Source organism: Nelusetta ayraudi, unplaced genomic scaffold (assembly GCF_046127955.1).
Source record: "Nelusetta ayraudi isolate G7.1 ecotype Tasmania unplaced genomic scaffold, CSIRO-AGI_Nayr_v1 ptg000089l, whole genome shotgun sequence".
NCBI classification, from domain to species: Eukaryota; Metazoa; Chordata; class Actinopteri; order Tetraodontiformes; family Monacanthidae; genus Nelusetta; species Nelusetta ayraudi.
This window is the reverse complement of record NW_027466139.1, coordinates 478849-497365: the sequence shown is the minus strand read 5'-3', so window position 1 is coordinate 497365 and position 18517 is coordinate 478849. Positions and strand designations below refer to the sequence as shown.

Genomic DNA, 18517 nt, shown 5'->3' with positions numbered 1-18517 from the left:
CACTCACCTGTAACTTGGAAAGTTTTCGGCTGCAGTTTCATCCAGGCAGCTGTCCAGGGTGGGGCTGTCGGGAGTGTCGCTGACCTCAGACACCTGGTCAAAGGTGGAGTCTGCCACCGAGTGGTGCTGCAGGGGGCGCCCAAGGACACACAAAGCAGAAGGATCCACGCCAGTGAGTGAGTAATGCTGTTTCCTCCTTCAAAAACAAAGACGTGGTGTGTGTGTGTGTGTGTGTGTGTGTACCTGCTCTATCTTGTGTATGATGAGGTAGCGCTCGTTGCACAGGACGGTGGACGTGTCTCGGTACTGTTTGGTCAGCAGGTTGAGCCACTCTGTGAGTCCGTCCACCATGGCCAGAACGATGGCCCACAGGAAGTGCAAGATATCAAAGATCCTCTGCACCGTTTCTCCATGGCCTGCAGCGTTGAGAGCAGAGACACACACTGAACATACACAAACACACACCCGCAATACACAGAGAGAGAGAGTGTGGTTCCATAAATCTGAGAAGAGGCATCGACTTCTCCCCGTGGTGATGGAACTCTCAGCAGCGCAGGAACACACCTGACGTCTGCTCTTCCAAGTCTTCCTCATCTTCAGGATTGTCAAGGTCCTCGAAAACATCATTGTTTCCATTGCCTGCACTCACGCAAAAACACATAGAGAGAAAAAAACTCACAATTCATTCCTGTACATAGTGAAATGTATGCGAGTGTGTTTACAACACTGGCTCATGTTGGGTCGAGATGAGATTACACAGATGAATTATAATTATAAAATCTGTATTTTTTTTTCCTTTTTTCAACCAGACTTTAATTTACTTATTTTAATACAATATTCATTCCGCCTTATTTTTGATTACTGGCTCAAGCAGCATGATCTGTGAACTCCGTTGCTTAAAGTGCAGAAATCTGATTCATTAAACTTATGGATTAAATGCTCAACACTGACAAGAAAATGTGCAGTGTTGATTTTTTTTTAAAAAAATTTTTAAATCTGTTTCCTCTTTCTTCATCGGCGCCCTCTGCTGGTATCCCGTCAAAGTAAAGATTCTTCCGCTGGAAGCTGCTGTGGGGAAAGTCTCCTTACGTGAGGCCTCCTTCCCTTCTCTCTCTCCTTTGATCGCCATCTTCATCTGTTTCTGCCGCCTCTGCCGTTCTCTGAGGGCCTGTTTGACGCTGCTCACCCAGGCTTGATAAGCCAGCTGAGAAGACAGACCACAGAAAAAGCAAATTACAACGGCGTCCATCAGCGATGCCAAGCTTGAAAGTTAAAACAACGCGTCTTTGCCGTCGTACCCGACAAGCCGTCTGTTTCTGAGGCTTCTGATCTTCCGACTGCAGCTCTTCTTCGTCCTCGCTGTCCGACTCAAACAGGTAGTACTCTCCAGAGTGGAGGACTAGGAGGAGGGAAAAACACATTGGAAGGTGTTCCCAGGCTGAGAGAGGGGGCGTGCAGGACGCTGCCTACCTGTGGCGTGGTCCAACCACGGTCGGTACCACTTGTTCTTCTTGGACTTTTTGTCTGACTGAGCTTCTACAAGGGAAACAAAAAAAAACAACATTTGCATTGATCGTAACGGATGCACATCTACAGGTGCAGGGACCACCCGAAAAACTGAGAATATCAAGTCAAAGTTGTTTTATTTTGGCAATTTAACATCAAAGATGAAAGCAACACATTTTATTGAGCCGTTGCACGCAAACTGACCTCTCCAGCAGTTCCTTGTGGGAACTTTGCTGATGAAGATTTTCAGCTTATTAAAACCCACAAACCCACAAACTCAGAAAATTAGTATAAAATTTGAGGGTTTTTTTGAAGCTGCAAGAGCTGATCAGCAAAATCCAAAGACATAAAAACTTGAAATAAATTGATTTGCATATTATTCCTTTATATAATATGTCAAATCCACCATTTAAGTTGAACTGCAGAAATACTGCAACCTTTTCAGGATATATTGTCATTTTCTGGGTAGTACCTGTATAATTAAAACAATACTACACGTACATGTATCACTGATACACATGACGTTGGTTTATCAACGGTGTCACAGATGTTTTTTTTTAAAAAAAGTGGAGCAATCAAGATTTCATCTCTTGATTTTTAAAATGTTAAAAGTGGTTTTCCCGTTAAATGAACTTGTTGACTGTCAACACAAATCCTTCCTGAGCTGCGACGTCGCCTCGGCAAGCTGAGGCGCGAAGGTTGTTTCCTACCAGCAGTCTGGCTCTGCTGGGACTCCTCACTGGTGGTCTGGTGGCCGTCTCGGTACTTCTGCTGCTTGGAGCGGATTCGCTGCATCCTGGGAGGAGATGACAGGGACGGAAGAACTTTACTAGCAAGCTGTGCTTTGATGATCGCACCTCTCCAAACTTGAATAGACCCCGTTTGCATGGCACTTCCATGCTTTGAAAAGAAGGTTAAACAAAACAAATGAAATGTACACATGAGTGACGGTGCCGCGCTAATGCGACGTGAGGACACTTACGATCTCTTGAGCTGTGACAGAGATTTCCTTTCAGCTTGTTGGTGGAACTTAATGTTCTTCACAATGCTGGCCTTGAATAGCTCAAAACCCCTGGAAACAAGAATAAATCAGTGATTATGAAGCAACTGGTGAGGGAACCTGACAGCTGGGAGCTCAGTCCCACTGCAGGCGTCTGCATTTTTTTTGTTGTCATATGAACTTATATGAAATTGATTTTGTGCATCCGACAAGGAATTTGACTCTGGTTAACTTTGTTTGCAATATACAGATAACCTGCACTTCTGCTTTCTATACCAAGTGCAGAGCTTGAAAAAGCTCAGGGGAAACCCATTCAGAGAAAAAGTGAAGTGGTCAGGATGCTCTTAGTGTTGCAGCTCCACCGACTTCACTTTCTTTCTTTGGTCCCGCAGCTCTCAACCTTAACAGTCACATCAAACTGTCAACAAATCTGCAAACTAATTCTTCTTCTACTTCTGTGGAACCCCTGTGCTAAAGAACATCCATCCGTCGAGTCAGCGGCCTGGACAGTGAGTCTCACCGGGAAGCCTGCTTGGCAGAGGCTTGCAACTCTGTCACCACATGCAGGAAGTAGAAGCTGAGGAAGACCCGCCTCTGAAGCAAGAGGAAGAGGAGGCAGATGCTGTCCCAGATGATTCCAGCCTCCTCCACTGGGAGACTGCAGGTGTGGTCGTTCATGGCTTTAGCTGCCCAATTAACACACACACACACACACACACACACACAATTCTTAGTGTGAGGAATTCAAAATAATCTACGTGCTTGTCTGGATCCCCAACAAACAAATGGAGGCTCACGGAAAACATCTACATACAATTACACACACATGTGAAAATGACTATTGAAACCTATATATTACAATAGAATGCGCTCATTTAGTGAGACAAACTTCTGACATGATGCAATATAACCCCCCTTACGATCATAGTATCCTTTGACAGTGCAGACCAGGCTGAAGAGCTGGATCACCCAGCAGAAACTCTTCTGCATCTCAAACACAAACACACAGGCCAGGATCTGGAAGAGAGACGAAACAAACACTGTGGATCTGAACCGTCAGTCCAAGGAATGTCTTCCAGGACCTTCACAGCAAGGATCCACCTCTTTACTTTCCTCTGATACACACATTCACAGCCTAGTGGAGCTTGTAAAGCACAGCATCTTTAGCATTCACAGAGACAGCAATGGCTACACGCTTACCGACAGCATATTTTTCGATATGATGACTCCCACATTATACATGATGAGGCAGTCCCAGAAGGTGAGGCGAGTCCTGGACGGCTTGACCAGGAGTTTGGTGCCAAACAGCAGGAAGAAGAAGCAGGCCAGCAGGTATCCGAAGCCAAACACAGAGATCCTGGTGGAGCCAGTGATGAAGACCACTGACAGCACCAACCAGAAGAGGTGACGGAACACAAAGACTTTGGCCATGTCCAGGTAACTCCTGGAGCGGGAACGGAGAAGAAGGAAAGAAGTATTTTTATATTCACGGATTCACAGTGAAAGAGAAACTTTGTTCACTCAATTGAGTGTTGTTGTATTTAGTAACCAACCTGACAAAGCCTCCACATTTGATTCTTACCAACCTGTCGCATACAACCCTACTGAGTCTACACAATTAGAGAAAGCAAGGACAGAGATGATCTACCTGCAGTTGATGAAGTTGGGCGCAGGGTTGAAGAGGCGGCCCTCCATTGGATTGGGCTCGTCCGTGTTCTCCCCTGCCAGGACCATCCACTCCTCAGTCTTCTCGCAGTCAAACACCTTCCACTGCTGAGAGGCACACATCAGCAGCACAAAGTCCGCTGGGCGCCGATGGACAAAACAACACAACAGCGTTTTAACACACAAGAGGAAATCATTCCTATTATCAGCGGAAAAAATGAATAAATATTCGGCTTCAAAAAAAAACAGAATTCGACTTCACAACCCAGATCCAAATATACACAAACTAATGATGACGCAACACTGACCGATGAGGTTTTTGGAGTTTGGGAGCGTGTGGAAGTCAGGCAGGTAGATCCATCTGATGAGGGCTGAATTCATCAAGACTGGAGTGCTCCACCGCCAGGGGTAGTCTGCAGCACAAACACACCACTGTCACTGTCACTGGCACTGGCAGACACCACTGGACTGAGCTGAACACATTCTGATCATTACAAAATAACATGAGACATTTCCTGCAGGTGGCTCAACTGCGTAAGGAAATCTGATTTGAGCAATCAACATGTCAATAGTCATGAAAATGAGAGAAAAACCATGAAATCAGAAGTATGTGTTCACACTTTTGGCTGGTAGTGTGTATATATATGTACATATGCATGTATATGTATATATATATATTTGGGTACATATATAAAAAAAAGTCCAAAATACATTTCCCACTAAATAAAGGTCTGTGCTGTCCTACATACCAGCCGTAAACTCAGCGTGAACTCTGACATTTCTTGGCACTGTGCTCCTCCTCTGGACTCACCTATGCAGAGAGCCGGTGGCATGCCCACACACAGCAGGTACTGGTAAATCATGAAGACAGACAGGAAGAGGCAATATCTGGGCCAGATCTGGGCCATCGCTGCCCGCCGCCGCCGGACCAGGATGGCCACCAACCAGCAGCCGTGGATGATCACCAGGAAATTCATCCGCTGGCCAATCACGTTGACCGTCATCAGGAAGCAAATCTAATTTCAAGAGAAAATAAAAGATTAGGAACCAGGAAGGAAAACAATGACAATGTCAAATTCTAGCAAAGCGTGTTAATATATAATTTTAGGGGTTATGCAAATACTTTTGCAATAAAGTTTTTTTTTTTTTTTTTTTTTTTTAAGTTGCCCCTTGAGATTTTTTTTTCTATTTTCTTTCTATCTTGATCCAACCTCCAGCAAAGGAATGACGTGTTCCAGCTACCTCCAGTCCAAACTTGTAGAAGGTGTAGTTGAGCAGATACTTGAAGCAAGATATGAGGCCCTGGTCCAGAGTGTCCCTAGTGGCAGTGGGGAAAAGCGCAGGGATGGTGGGCGGGGAGCGCTGCAGCTGGCGGTAGTGGTGAGTCTGGTGGCGGTACACAGTGGCCTCAAACACCAGCAGCATCAGCACGATCAGATGTTTCTGTTCAAGACCGGGAGAACCAAAGTGTCGTTAGTCTCACTGACAGTTTTATTCAAACAGCGAGGCGGTGCCAATGAAATCTGGAGGAGATATTTAGAGCTGAAAAGTTGAAGGAGCCCACAAGCACTTTGTGGACAGTGGCTGTTCACTTCATCTCTGAATAGAAGCCACATGAAATGACTTTCTGTTTGCTTCATCATGAAAGCAACACATCAACACCTGAACCTGAACACTAATAAATCAGCTGACGAGGCCTGGCTGGAGAACCTCTATGAGGGTTACCTGGCTGTATCCCAGCACTGTGGCATCCTTCCTGATGCCAAACCATCTGGCTGGATCTACTGGCTCTTTATACAGAGCAGATTGCCTCATTTCCGCTGGCAACAGGTTGGTCTCATTTGCAAGAGGCTGTGAAGAAGAGAAAAGAGGACACGTGGTGAGTAGGAAGACATCCAAATCCTTCTTCTTCTTCTTCTTCTTCTTCTTCTTCTTCTTCTTCTTCCTCGATCCAATGGAACATCTTTCCTCATATTTTAACAGAATGAGTGTGTAGACATCTTACCAGGCTGCAGTTACTGGAGTACTCCATGGGGCTGACCACACTGAGCTGGTACAGCATTTTACACACAATGATGACACACACCCAGAGAGTGGACAGGCAGGAGGCCATGGGCCTGAAGCGAGCGTAGGGCATGGCCAGAGACCACAGCACCACCAGGACCAGGTTCATCACGGACGGCTGCACACCAGCAGAGCAAGAGTTAATGCACGCGGCTCATTGGTCGGACCAGGAGGGGACGTGGAAGACAGTACGGTGAGAATGTACCTCTTCCAGTGCAACCCAAATGGAGGCGAAGGCAACCATCTTGAGGATGTGGAGCTCCAGGAGCCTCCAGAGAAACTCCTGGATCTCAGACAGGATGTCAGAGAACCTTCTGGACAGGACCAGCAGCCTGTCTGTCACCAGAGCCCACTTACTGGGCCGCAGAGCCTCTGCTGGTCAGGCAGAGGAAGGACCAAAGAAACTCATGTAAAATTCATCTGCATGAATCCATTTGAAAGACACGTAGAGATCTCGTGCAACTACGGTAAAGCACATTGTATTGAAAATGTTTATAAATACTTAGAAATGATATATACTTCTCATGCTTTTATAATAATACAAATTACATATATATATATATATATATGGATTAGAAGACAAAATAGCAGAGATTTAATATAAAAAAAAGCATAAAACACAGAGACACAACAACAAAAATACATTAAGAATGCATTAAACCCAGAGCTGTATGTAAACAAGCAGTGCAAGTCCTAGCGGTTGTGTTCTGAGTTTGGACTAGAACAGATTGACAGGAGTCGTGCTGCCGAGGTCATGAGGTCATGATGACGTCCCATCGAGTTCTAGGACAGAGAAAAAAAAAAAAAAAAATCAAAACTATTTTTACCTTCCTCAAATTCCCCATCATCTGGTGTCATCAGGCCTTCTTCTTCTTCTTCTTCTTCTGAGTTCACGTCCACATCAGTGGCGTCAGGCTCCACACTTCTCTCACTCTTCTTCCTGGAGAGAGAGAGAGAGCGAGCAAGAGAGAGAGAGAGAGAGAGAGAGAGAGAGAGAGAGAGAGAGAGGTTACCCTTTGCCACTGAAATGTGGGCTTAATATATTGAAGGATGTCGATCATACATTTTTTCCACTACAAGTGTGAACTTGAAAAAAAAAACTGAAAGGGGCAAACGCAAGGAGTGCTTACATGTGTATGGGTGTCACATGCTCCAGGTCTGTGATCTTCATGAAGGGCTTGTGGAAGTAGTGAAGCTGCAGGATGCAGGCCAGCAGGAAGAAGCCAGGGATGAGGATACTGGTGAAGAGCTCGGAGAGAGCAAAGGTCTCCAGACCGATAGCTGCAAGCCTGCCAATGACAAGAGAAGGACGGCCAGACCTTCAAACATCCACTTGTGTGGAAATAGAAGCTCCTGTTTTAAGTGAATGCTTGTAACTGAAGTGCGTGTGGAGTTTCAGTGAAAGTCTTCCCAGCCTAACTACAATATGGCACTTGAATGAAATTCTGTAAGTTAAGGTTTTTTTAAAAGTCAAATGTGAGTGCATTAAAGCAGCGTCATGATGTCAGTTCGGTGAGGAGCGAGATTAAGGAGTCTGTTCTTCATGAAGAGTCACGCTGTATTTAGGATAAACTTCCACAGAAACACACTCAAGCTCATAATGTGAGACGCTGACATTTCACAGGGCTGCTGCTGTTCACCAGAAGTTGTGCATAAGAATGGAGTGGACAGATAAGAGAGCCCTGACTGTGCGTCTACTCTGAGTTACAGCGCTGTGGACATGTTGCACGCACCCTGGAGCCATTCGCTCCCAGCCGTGACACACGCGTGACTCATCTCTACCAACGCTTAACTCAGTCAAAGGGTGGCAACATGACTCACTGCTCTTCGGTGAAACCAGTGCAGTTCCTCCAGTAGCCGGGAAAGTCTTCAAACTGGTAGGTGTAGATGGAGATGAGCACCAGCATGGTGTAGGCCACAACCAGCCACCAGAAGAGCTTCAGCAGACGCCTCCACAGAGAGTAGTAGATCTGAGAGACACAACACACAAGTCAACACCAACCAGCATCAAGCCCAGCAACAGTCAGATGTACAAACACTTTGCAACTCTACTGGAGTAGATTTATATATTTATTTTTTTTACCTTTATTTTACCAGGAAAGTTCCATTGAGATTAAAAATCTCTTTTCCAACAAAGCAAACATCACACACACATGACTTGTTTTACTTGAGTAAAAGAGTTGAATCAGTACGTTTACTTTTGACAGAGTAGTTGTAGTTTTTTTACCCAAGTATTGGTACTTTGGGTTAAGTACAGGTGTGAGTAGAGATTTCATGAAGAGGCATAAAGCTCAGGTTTTACTCAGAAACAGTTTAGTATCTGATAGAAACCTGATGGCTGGCTGGTGTGAACCCACCTGGTAGAGACAGAGGCACATGAGGAAGAGCAGCATGTAGACAATCTTGTATCCAACGAGCTTTCCAGCAAAGGAGACCATGATGAACATCCCTCCACACACGTAGATCCAGTACTTGGCATAGCAGCTCATCACCATGCCCCCCAAGACCTTCAGCACCGACTCATCATGAGTGGCCTCCTCTGCCCAGGGTGAGGAGTTACAGAGGACGAGAGGGGAAACTGTCACATTGAGATGAAGCTCACGCAGAAACAAACCCCCCGCCCCCCCACGTCTCTAAATCTCTGAAACGTCTGCAGAAATGCCTAAAGAGATGTACGAACCTCCTGTGGTGACTTCCTGCAGTGGGGTGGTCAGCGACTTCCTGCTGAAGTTTTGCTTCACCGACTGACGCACCAACAGCCAGAAGGTCAAAGTGAAGAGAAGCTGCGGGTTGGAAGAGTTTGGACAAGGACAGAGAGAAAGGACGCCAACGCCGTGAGTCGTGAGCAACGGGAGACGTCTGTCCGCTACAGGTCTGGACTCACGGTTGAGTCACTCTGAACACATTAGCAGACTGTCAGACTGCGTCTCTCATGTTTTTCATTCATCTATTCTTTACAAACAATTAATAATAGCACACAGAAATGACTATTGTAAAAGCAGATCATTGGAAATATTGCAAATCAGCAGTAGACAGATTACTGGCACTAAGAACTATTCAAATGTATATATACATATATATTTGTATTTAAATATCATTTCAATCCAGGTATAAAGTGAACTCATCGGCTAGTTTTCAAGCGTGGACCAAATCTATGCGGCGTCGATAATGCACGGAAACAGCTCGTGGACGTCGTGACTTCTTCAAATGCAGTTCTGGCAGCTTTTAGCTGCGAGTTGGTAACTCGCTGCTCCAGCTTGACAAGGGCATGACACACAACCTCAAGTTTCCTCCTAATGGGTGGGTGTTGCCTTGGATCGAGGTCTACCCTGGCTGGAGGTGCGCTGCACACGGCACTGCAATGCTCTTTAAGAAGTCAAGTCGAATGTGTTGTGAGTGCATGACAGTGCTGAAGGTTGCAGCTCATCCAAAACTTTCCTGCCAGGAGTCACTTTTATAGTGAACGCCCGAGTCAAAGTTCATTCTTTTTAACGTGTACACACACGCACACACACACACACACACACACACACACCATGGCTCCCAGTCTCAGACAGGGGTACTGGGCTCTGTCCAGGCCCAGCTGTCGGAGGCTCATGCTTCCTATGGTGGTGGGCAGTTCCGACTGCAGCTCCATGGCCCAGACGTACTGCAGACAGCAGAGCGCCAGGCCGTAGAGCAGAATGAAGGGGGAGCACAGGGTGGCTGCATGGCGTCTGAAGAACAGAAAAAAAAACCAAGCGCAGCTCCATCATCTAAAAAATCTAAAATACACAATCTGAACACATTCTCATCATGCTTTAGAATGGATGGGATCGGGCATGAGCAAACTGCGGCCCGGGGGCCATATGCGGCCCGTTATACCTCTTATATCTGGCCGGCAAAACTTGAAGAAATGATATGAATAGTTAGTCAGTACTAAAATAGCTGCATTTCATAAAGTTTGGTGGTCTGGTGGTTCTGGATGGTTCTAGGAGGTTCTAAGAGCTGAACACCCTGGTGGTTCTGGATGGTTCTGGATGGTTCTAGATCGTTCTAAGAGCTCAACACCCTGGTGGGGCTTCAAAGACACTGATTTGGTTGCAACTTTGTTCATCTTCCATTGACATTACAGCAACATGTTTCCTCCATAACATCCCAGGATCGATTGTCTCCTCCTATGAGGAGGCTCACCAGAACACTCCATCCATCTGCTGCTGCTCCGCTACCCCCCCTCTGGCAAACTTTGCCCCCCCCGCAGTGGGACTCGTTCCACCAACACGTCTGAAGACGCAGATTCTTCAGCAGCTTCGGTGCTGCAGGTCCGAGCGGTTACCTTGCACGCAGGATCCAAATGAGACAAGCCCACAGCAGCAGCACGAAGGTCAACCAGCTGTGGTACGTGATGCTCCAAACCTTAACAGACAAAAATCAACATCATTTGACTCACAGACACAAAACAGGCAAAGCCGCCTGAGGTCATAGTGTGCTTGTCTGCGCTGATGTTGTCCTAGAATCACATGCAGTGCATTGTGACGCTCACCATCATGGCTATGAGGGCGCAGACGTAGCTCTGCTGCATGACAACCTTGCCCAGCAGGAAGAAGGGACTTTCATTGTGCTGCCTCCTGGGGGCATCTTGAACACCTGCAACCAACAAGACGATCACCTATTGAAACACTGCAGACACTTTGTTCCTACATTCACGCAAGCAAGTAAGTTCAATTGGCTTTTGTTCCCCAGTTAGTAAGCACGTCTAAGATGAGATAAGATGATATATATATGTATACTTTATTTTTCCGTAGGAAACTCATCTGGTGCCGCAGACAACTGCAACAATTGGTACAAAAGGATCAAACGCAATCACAGACGACCACAAAATATAAAGTGCACAGAGACGTGGGCAGAAAGTTGATGTATACGAGGTGGATGTATACGAGGCCCATTAATATTGCACAATGTCGATGTATAAGAGGAAAAAAGTCCGACCAAGTCATGAATAATCTACCATGTGTTTACCGACTGCGGAGTCATACTTGGTAAATGATGGATCGAGCCAACGTCAAGGTGGGACACCTGTGATGCCACTCGAGTATCAAAACCATCAAAACCAGTCTGTGCTCATTATAAAGAGGCTCCCAAACACTCAAGTATTGTATGGTATTTACATTTTCCAGTAGACACAACCGCTTGGCCTATTGTTCAGGTGGAATAAGATTAAAATGTATATTTAACCAGCAGGTCACAGAGAAATACATTCATTTTTGTGCTGGAATAATACAGGATTGTTGAGCCATCTCAGCAGGCAGTTTGATGGGGTTTTGGGTGTGAGGTGTCAAGTCAATAATTATAAACTGACACGCATATATAACTAGTATTTGAGGCAGGACTAAGGAGAAAACAAGTCATTTGTGGTTGCTTTGATGTTTTTCACATTTCTTTTCAAAGCAGAACAGAAATCAAATGCAGGCTTCGTACTCAGGTCTGGAAGGCTTTGCTCGGTCGCAGTGTCGTCCCTCCTGCTGTCCGATCCCATTGACAGAAGCATGAGCTGAGAGATGACAGCAAACAATTTTAATACACAACCTAACCGGCTGTTTCCCCTAAATTATACGAATTAAAAATGTAAAAAAAACATAGAACTAAAAGATGAGTGTGTGATGTGTGGGAACCTCGGTGTCGTCTTCACTGGCGTGACTCCACAGTCCTAACTCCACCGTCTCCTCATTCTCCTCAAGCTTCTGCTCACCGTCAACCTAGAAACAAATCCCGGTCAGTTCTAATGTAGGGATATAGACTTTTTACAGACAAGAATTTATTTATTTATTTTTTTTTAATGAAATCAGTGCCACGTCATTGGATGACGAGCAGTCTGACCTCACTCAGGAGGATACCTGGTTAGGTGTTGCATGAAATCCTGTCTTGAGAATAGTCACGATGGTCATGTAGAGGAGAAACAGTATCCCCGGGTTGACGTACACTGGCCAATCATAGCTGGTATTAAGGATGAGGTCAAAGGGCGCCGAGCAGTTTCCAGGAATGATGATGTCCTTCAGCCCAAAGAGTCTAAAGAGGAGCGGTGGGAGGGAAGTGAAGCCACAGACAGGTGACTGATGACCACATTAAAGATTCCTAATGATGATAATAATAATGATAATAATAATAATAATAATAATGTTTATTGTTGCATTAGTTGGTCGGCTAATTTATGTGTTAGCAATGAACTTTTTTAAAAATGATACTTGATATTCTGTATGACAGTGTTGTGACAGCTGGATATGTGTGCGGTGATGGCAGACTGATCAGTCTTTCTTCTGACGACAGGAAGATGACAGATGAGGGAGACAGGCAGAGGCATCATACAGTACGGAAGGCAGGAATGCTGCACTGCCGCTTAATAACTTCAGCCAATCAGGTCAAGTAACCTGATGAGCACTCGCGGCAGGCACGGAATTCCACGCATACCAGAAGGGGTAGTTTGACATTCTCAACTCCAAACATCTTCTCTATCTGTAAACTCTCTGATAAATATAAACAGTTTCAATACATTGGGATTTCCTGTGCGTCTCGCGTGGTTGCATTGAGTCGCGTAGCCTTGTGTTGACCAAGACGTCCATGATTGGACAATAAAAGGTTAATAGTCAATCTAGTCGAGTTGGTTGGAAGACTGCAGCTCTGCCAAAATGCACATTGGGATGAAGGCTTTAGTCCAATCTGCACTTCAGAGGAAAGCAGAATAATAAAAGGAAGAGTGTGAGCTGCACCTTGCCCTGTCTCCGTCTGTTGCAATAATAAACTCTGCTCATGTGAGCTCATGCCTGCATTCAATGTGTGTAAACCTGCAGAGTAAGACCACTGCTCTCTCTAACACCATGTTCTGAAACGTGCTTTGCTGCTGACTGTCATACTGTAACTCATGACATTCTCATGAGCGTCTGTTAGCAAACTGATCAGTCCCGCTAATGTTGTTGCCCTCCAAACAAAGAAAGGTAGCCAGGTGTTATGACTGTTGTGTGTCAACAAAGGGTACAACAGCTGGATCTGACAGCTGCGGTTGAGTATCAACATGTTAGAAATGTATTTCTGCAGACGTGGCAAAATCAGAGCCTCAGTCAATGATGTCAAGAAATTTGAGAAAGTTTCATTTTGATGTCTGCTCAAATCACCCACACCTGCTTCCAACTCCACGAAATAAGTCCCGAGCAGTCAGTCAGAGCAGGATTGCAGCCCCTCGGAGATGATCCATGCACTGTGCAGCGTTCTAATTTTATGTATGATGGGGAATTTGCTTTCGGAGGGCGTTTACAAAAATAACTTGCTGTAAAAACAAATATCATCACCTGTCACTGATGTGTGGACGCAGTACTGCTCCCCTGTTGCAGCGATGCTGCACTGAGTTCAACACGCAGTATATCTATTTGTATATATACGTATATATGTATACATACATATATGCACATATGAACACATTAAGCATATAAATATATATGAATATATACATATATAGTCTTATATCAATATATACACACAAACACACATTAAATTCAACAGACAATCACAGTGTACCGGGGGCTAGCCACTGACACAGTGATATCATCTTCTTCATCATCTTCTTCATCAGTGGTGCGTACCTGGCCCACAGGCTGTGGGGGGGGAAGAGGGCCTGGGCCAGCAGACTCTGGTACAGGTAGAGGCAGACCAGGTGTCCCGAGGTGAAGAAGCCCACCATGACACACAGGGCATTGAATCCCAGGAGGCTGATGGGCAGGTGATAGGCCCACCAGGTGCACACGCCAATGAAAAGCAGGAAGTAGATGGCCGAGAAGGCCGAGGGTAGTGTGATGCCTGTTTGGAGAGGAAGAGTTTCATTCTTCTATTGTCCTTGGCCGTTGTTTGGTTTGGTTTGGTTCTATGCTCAAAACAAACATTTCATTTCAATCAATCAATCAATCAATCAATCAATCAATCAATGAAATTGTACTCATGCAATCATGTTTTTCTTGCAGGAACTCTGCTGTCCCTTATTCTCCCTGGCGGAAAGTATTTCTTTAAATCACGCAGTCTAGGCCACTTTGGTGCCAATTCTATGACTCATGACTTTTATGACCATTGATGTCATTTCTTCAAGTTCGGCGGGCCGGATTGAAAAGCTTGTGGCATGTGGCCCGCGGGCCGTAGTTTGCCCATACCTGTGCTAGTACCCCAGGCCCTCAGAGGGCAGTGTGCAGACGCAGCTCTTACCAGCCAAGGCCAGCAGGCTGATGGCCACGATCCTGCCCAGGTCCCGCAGAACCTTGCGGGCTGCGTGTTTCAGCCTCACTGCCAGCTGCTTGGCTCTGGTTGCTGTTGAAACTGCCTCCACTCCGTCATCAGGTAGCGGCAACCGTTCTTCATCATCGTCATCGTCTTCTTCTTCTTCTTCTTCTTCTTCTCCTTCATCATCATCATCAGCTCTGAACAAACCATCATCCTCTTTGGCCTCCCTGTCCTCTTCTTCATCATCGGCGACAGTTGCTGTGTCTTCTTCATCATCATCTTCAAGCTGAGGCAGAGGAGGCACAAACAAGTTTTATGAGCAAAGATTCAAGAGCTGCCACACACAACCAGAAGTCCACCTGGTATTATGCTCTCTAATAAACAGTAAAACTGCATGTACTCTGTGCTTGTGTGCGAGTGTCAATTTAAATGTGGCAGTCGCGAATGCAACTCTGATGCTGCCCTGAGTTCAACCATAAGTCTGAAGGACTCAGCCGCCACTGACGCAGGAAGCAGGTCTTCTTCCATCTGCAATGTGACCAATGGCGAGTTCAACGCGGCGGAATTGGCTTGCGCGCACACCAGCACGCGCACGCACCGACACGCACAGACAGACACGTCGCTCTTGAGTGTGTGATGCATAAACGACGATGGTGTCTGAAAAAGCGGCTGGAAATAAGGACTAAAAAAGAGACGTATTCATAGAGTGCGTGGTCAGAGTGACAGCCTCGTGCTCGGCCGGCCTGCCCTCCGCGGCACTAAGAATAGCCTCAGGAGCCCCTCCTCCAGATTGTACCATTGCCAACAACTGCAGAGAGAAGTCATCTTATATAGCACTGCAAATACACGGTGTGCCTGCGACAGCTCGGCAGCAACAGGTGCGAAAACATCTCGCCTTACTGATTACTGATGCAGAACACGCTGCAGAATAAACTGGCTCTCTTTGATGTCGTCCCGAGGCCGGCAAACCTCCATGTTTGGAGGAAAGAGTCAAACGCCTTGTGTGCGGAGATGCCAGTCACCTGCATCAAGGCAGGAGAACATCAGGCCTCCTCTGCAGGTCCACGCGGGGAAACAGCTCAGAGCCTCGGTGTGTAATATTGGAGTTTTCAAGAAGAAACAGCGACTGCAAGTGGTTGCATTTTAGAATTGCAGCTCACCGCTCCCTCTCCCGCGCTTGCCAGTGAACTACGGCGGCCAGTGCACACAAAACTAGATACCTTGTCCGCCTTCTGCTTTGTTGGTTTATTTGAAGGCGCGAGTGTTTCACGCTAAATACGAAACGAGCTGTCAGGGAGGCTGGATTGTCCATATCTGTCTGTCTGTCTGTCTGTCTATCTATCTATCTATCTGTCTATCTGTCTGTCTGTCTGTCTGTCTGTCTGTCTGTCTATCTATCTGTCTGTCTATCTATCTATCTGTCTGTCTGTCTGTCTATCTTTCTATCTATCTGTCTGTCTGCCTGACTATCTATCTATCTGTCTATCTGTCTATCTATCTATCTGTCTATCTATCTGTCTGTCTGTCTATCTATCTATCTATCTATCTATCTATCTGTCTGTCTGTCTATCTGTCTGTCTATCTGTCTATCTATCTATCTGTCTGTCTGTCTGTCTGTCTGTCTATCTGTCTATCTGTCTATCTATCTGTCTATCTAATGAGGAGACTGAGGTGCCAGGTGATCTCCTGGCATGATGCACTGAGCCCCTACACGTTGCCACCACCTGTAAGCGCTTTGTTGCCACCAGCTGTAATATCATCTGCTCCTCCACCCGGCAGCCCTTCACTGCGGCCACTGCCACTGCCGCTGCCGCTGCCGCTGCCGCTGCCGCTGGCAATCTGGAGCATTACACTGCCACCGTTTGTTTTCCGCCTTGTGTATTTCTGCTCCCCGTCTCTTCCTCCACCCTTCACGTGAGAGAGCGAGGATGGAAAGGCTGTTTTTTGCTGACCACTGTCACCTCACTGCTTGCTCTCTGTGGGAACAACTGGCAGTAACTCATGAACGTATTGCCTTTCAAAGGCTCCACTGGCACTTGGAGCACTTCTGTCCACAAATAAACAAGTCGCAGAGAAACACTGCTGCTGGAGGTCAGCCCACGGAGTGCCCACCAGTATGAAAACAGCAAAAGATTTATTCACTAAACATTGCGTCAGACAGTGTGGCCCTCTTTAGCAACTCCAATTCTTACGAAAAAAAAACACACACGCGCGCGCGCACGCAGTGAAAAGAATGACTCACCGACGTGATGTTGGCAGCGGCCACCATTTCTCTGTTCCTGACCAGGCGGTTGCAGAGGATAACCGTTGCCAACGCAACCACACAAACACCCAGGTCTGGACACAGAAGGCGCAACACACTCCAGGGATCGTCCAGGGGAAGCCTGCGCGCACACACACACACACACACACACACACACACACACACACACACACACACACACACACACACACACACACCAGAACCATTCAAAGCTCAACTTTGGTCAGAGATTCGACATGTGGGTGCAGATATTGATCCTCTTTCCTGACTGATGAGTGGCAAAGAATATCAGACAAGCAGTACAGCAGCTTCTTCCCCCTGGCTGTTGCTGTGATGAGCTCTCATCATTAACAGAGAGACTCAGGGAAATCACTGTGCAATAAGCCATCATATCCTGTTCACCTGTTTATACTGTTTATACTGCAGTACACTTCCAGGACCATGCTCTACCTCCTACTGCTGCACCTAGCTTGCTTTCTTTATTTTTCTTGTTACAGTATACATGTAGACTTGTACTGTATATATTTTTATATTTAGGTATATGTTCTATATGTTCATGTACACTTGTATTTATATTATAATTTTGATATGATATATTCTTGTAAATTGTTTTTATTCCACCGCAGATTTTGTTTACTTTTTTGTCTTTTTGTTTGTTTTTTAATCAATGAAAAGAGACAAATTCCCTGTTTGTCATTCACAAACTTAGTCAATAAAGCTCACTCTGATTCTGACCTGTTGATTTCTTGATCATTTAGAATTGAGAAGACAACAAGACCAAATGTTGTATACCTTGACATTCCTATATGCCTGCTGATGGTGTCCCATTGCGAACAGTTTTCTCCAATAGCAAGGTTGAGAGGAGGATACGTATAAAGCACAGTCTGGAAGCAGATATGGCCCAGTACAAACAGCACACTGGTGCAGAGCACTGCTCTGATAAAGCGGCCCGTGTGACCTGCAAGACAAAGAGAGGAGGGAGGAAGAGGAAGTCAGTGCTGTGGGTTTAATTACACAGGCATCGGGTGTGTGTGTTAGTCTGTTAGTTAGTGTTCAGCCTCTGCCAGTCATCATGTGTGTCTACAAGGTCACTTCGTGGTCAGTATTAGAGATGCAAATTATCGATCAATTCATTCATTAATCAATCGACTGACCTCAGTGATTGATCGATTAACGATTAAGTGATAAGCTGCAATTTTCCCTGAGAACCTAAATTTCACAATGAAAAATGTGTAAGGAAGACATCATACATTCCCCTTAAATCATGTTGAGGGTCCAATGTGACCCATTTTACATCAGAGAACAGTAAAAACACCCTCAACATCGATACTCTGCCTTTAAGTTGACTTCTAATGGGTCACATTTCAACTTTTTTTTTTTTTTTTTTTTTTAAAGTTGTTTAAAAGTAACTTGTTCCAGGTATATTATAACCATCACAGCATATACATCTATATTCTATAGCTTCTATATCGTTGATGTCTTCAGGATCTCTACAATGTAGAAATTAGTAAAGAAAAAAGCAATTAAAAAACATTCCAAACGTTCGACTGTTAGTCTCTAACTGCACACAAATCCCAATGACGACTCCAGATTCTCTTTTACCACACAGCAAATCGACTTTCAAACCAATAATCACATTCAATCATTTTCTCCCAGCACATTTATTATTTCCATAGCAGAGAGCCAGCAGCTTCTCACACACAGCAGTGGCTGTTGGCGAGAGGAGCTCCGGGAGGAAGGTATTTTTACACCTCGACGCTGAAGGCTGCAGCTCAGGACAGTGC

General features: G+C 45.6%; 1 protein-coding gene across 2 annotated transcripts in view; it reads right to left on the bottom strand.

The window, feature by feature from the left end:
• The window catches only part of piezo1 (piezo type mechanosensitive ion channel component 1 (Er blood group)), a 40507-nt gene that overhangs the window by 9936 nt on the left and 12054 nt on the right, over positions 1-18517 (bottom strand). For both annotated transcript variants that reach the window (XM_076046021.1, XM_076046022.1), the window contains exons 3-35: positions 17526-17691; positions 16713-16854; positions 14456-14756; positions 13846-14059; positions 12109-12280; positions 11887-11970; positions 11693-11765; positions 10758-10861; positions 10551-10630; positions 9771-9951; positions 8916-9018; positions 8593-8774; positions 8057-8205; positions 7366-7524; positions 7063-7175; positions 6441-6610; positions 6177-6353; positions 5897-6022; positions 5414-5614; positions 4983-5187; positions 4480-4584; positions 4155-4311; positions 3707-3950; positions 3427-3523; positions 3027-3192; positions 2489-2578; positions 2217-2302; positions 1471-1536; positions 1299-1399; positions 1090-1204; positions 565-639; positions 244-416; positions 8-126 (exon numbers count right to left, since the gene is read on the bottom strand). In XM_076046021.1, coding sequence (XP_075902136.1) covers positions 8-126; positions 244-416; positions 565-639; positions 1090-1204; positions 1299-1399; positions 1471-1536; positions 2217-2302; positions 2489-2578; positions 3027-3192; positions 3427-3523; positions 3707-3950; positions 4155-4311; positions 4480-4584; positions 4983-5187; positions 5414-5614; positions 5897-6022; positions 6177-6353; positions 6441-6610; positions 7063-7175; positions 7366-7524; positions 8057-8205; positions 8593-8774; positions 8916-9018; positions 9771-9951; positions 10551-10630; positions 10758-10861; positions 11693-11765; positions 11887-11970; positions 12109-12280; positions 13846-14059; positions 14456-14756; positions 16713-16854; positions 17526-17691 — 4696 coding nt within the window. The remainder of the gene's footprint in view (positions 1-7; positions 127-243; positions 417-564; positions 640-1089; positions 1205-1298; positions 1400-1470; positions 1537-2216; positions 2303-2488; positions 2579-3026; positions 3193-3426; positions 3524-3706; positions 3951-4154; positions 4312-4479; positions 4585-4982; positions 5188-5413; positions 5615-5896; positions 6023-6176; positions 6354-6440; positions 6611-7062; positions 7176-7365; positions 7525-8056; positions 8206-8592; positions 8775-8915; positions 9019-9770; positions 9952-10550; positions 10631-10757; positions 10862-11692; positions 11766-11886; positions 11971-12108; positions 12281-13845; positions 14060-14455; positions 14757-16712; positions 16855-17525; positions 17692-18517) is intronic.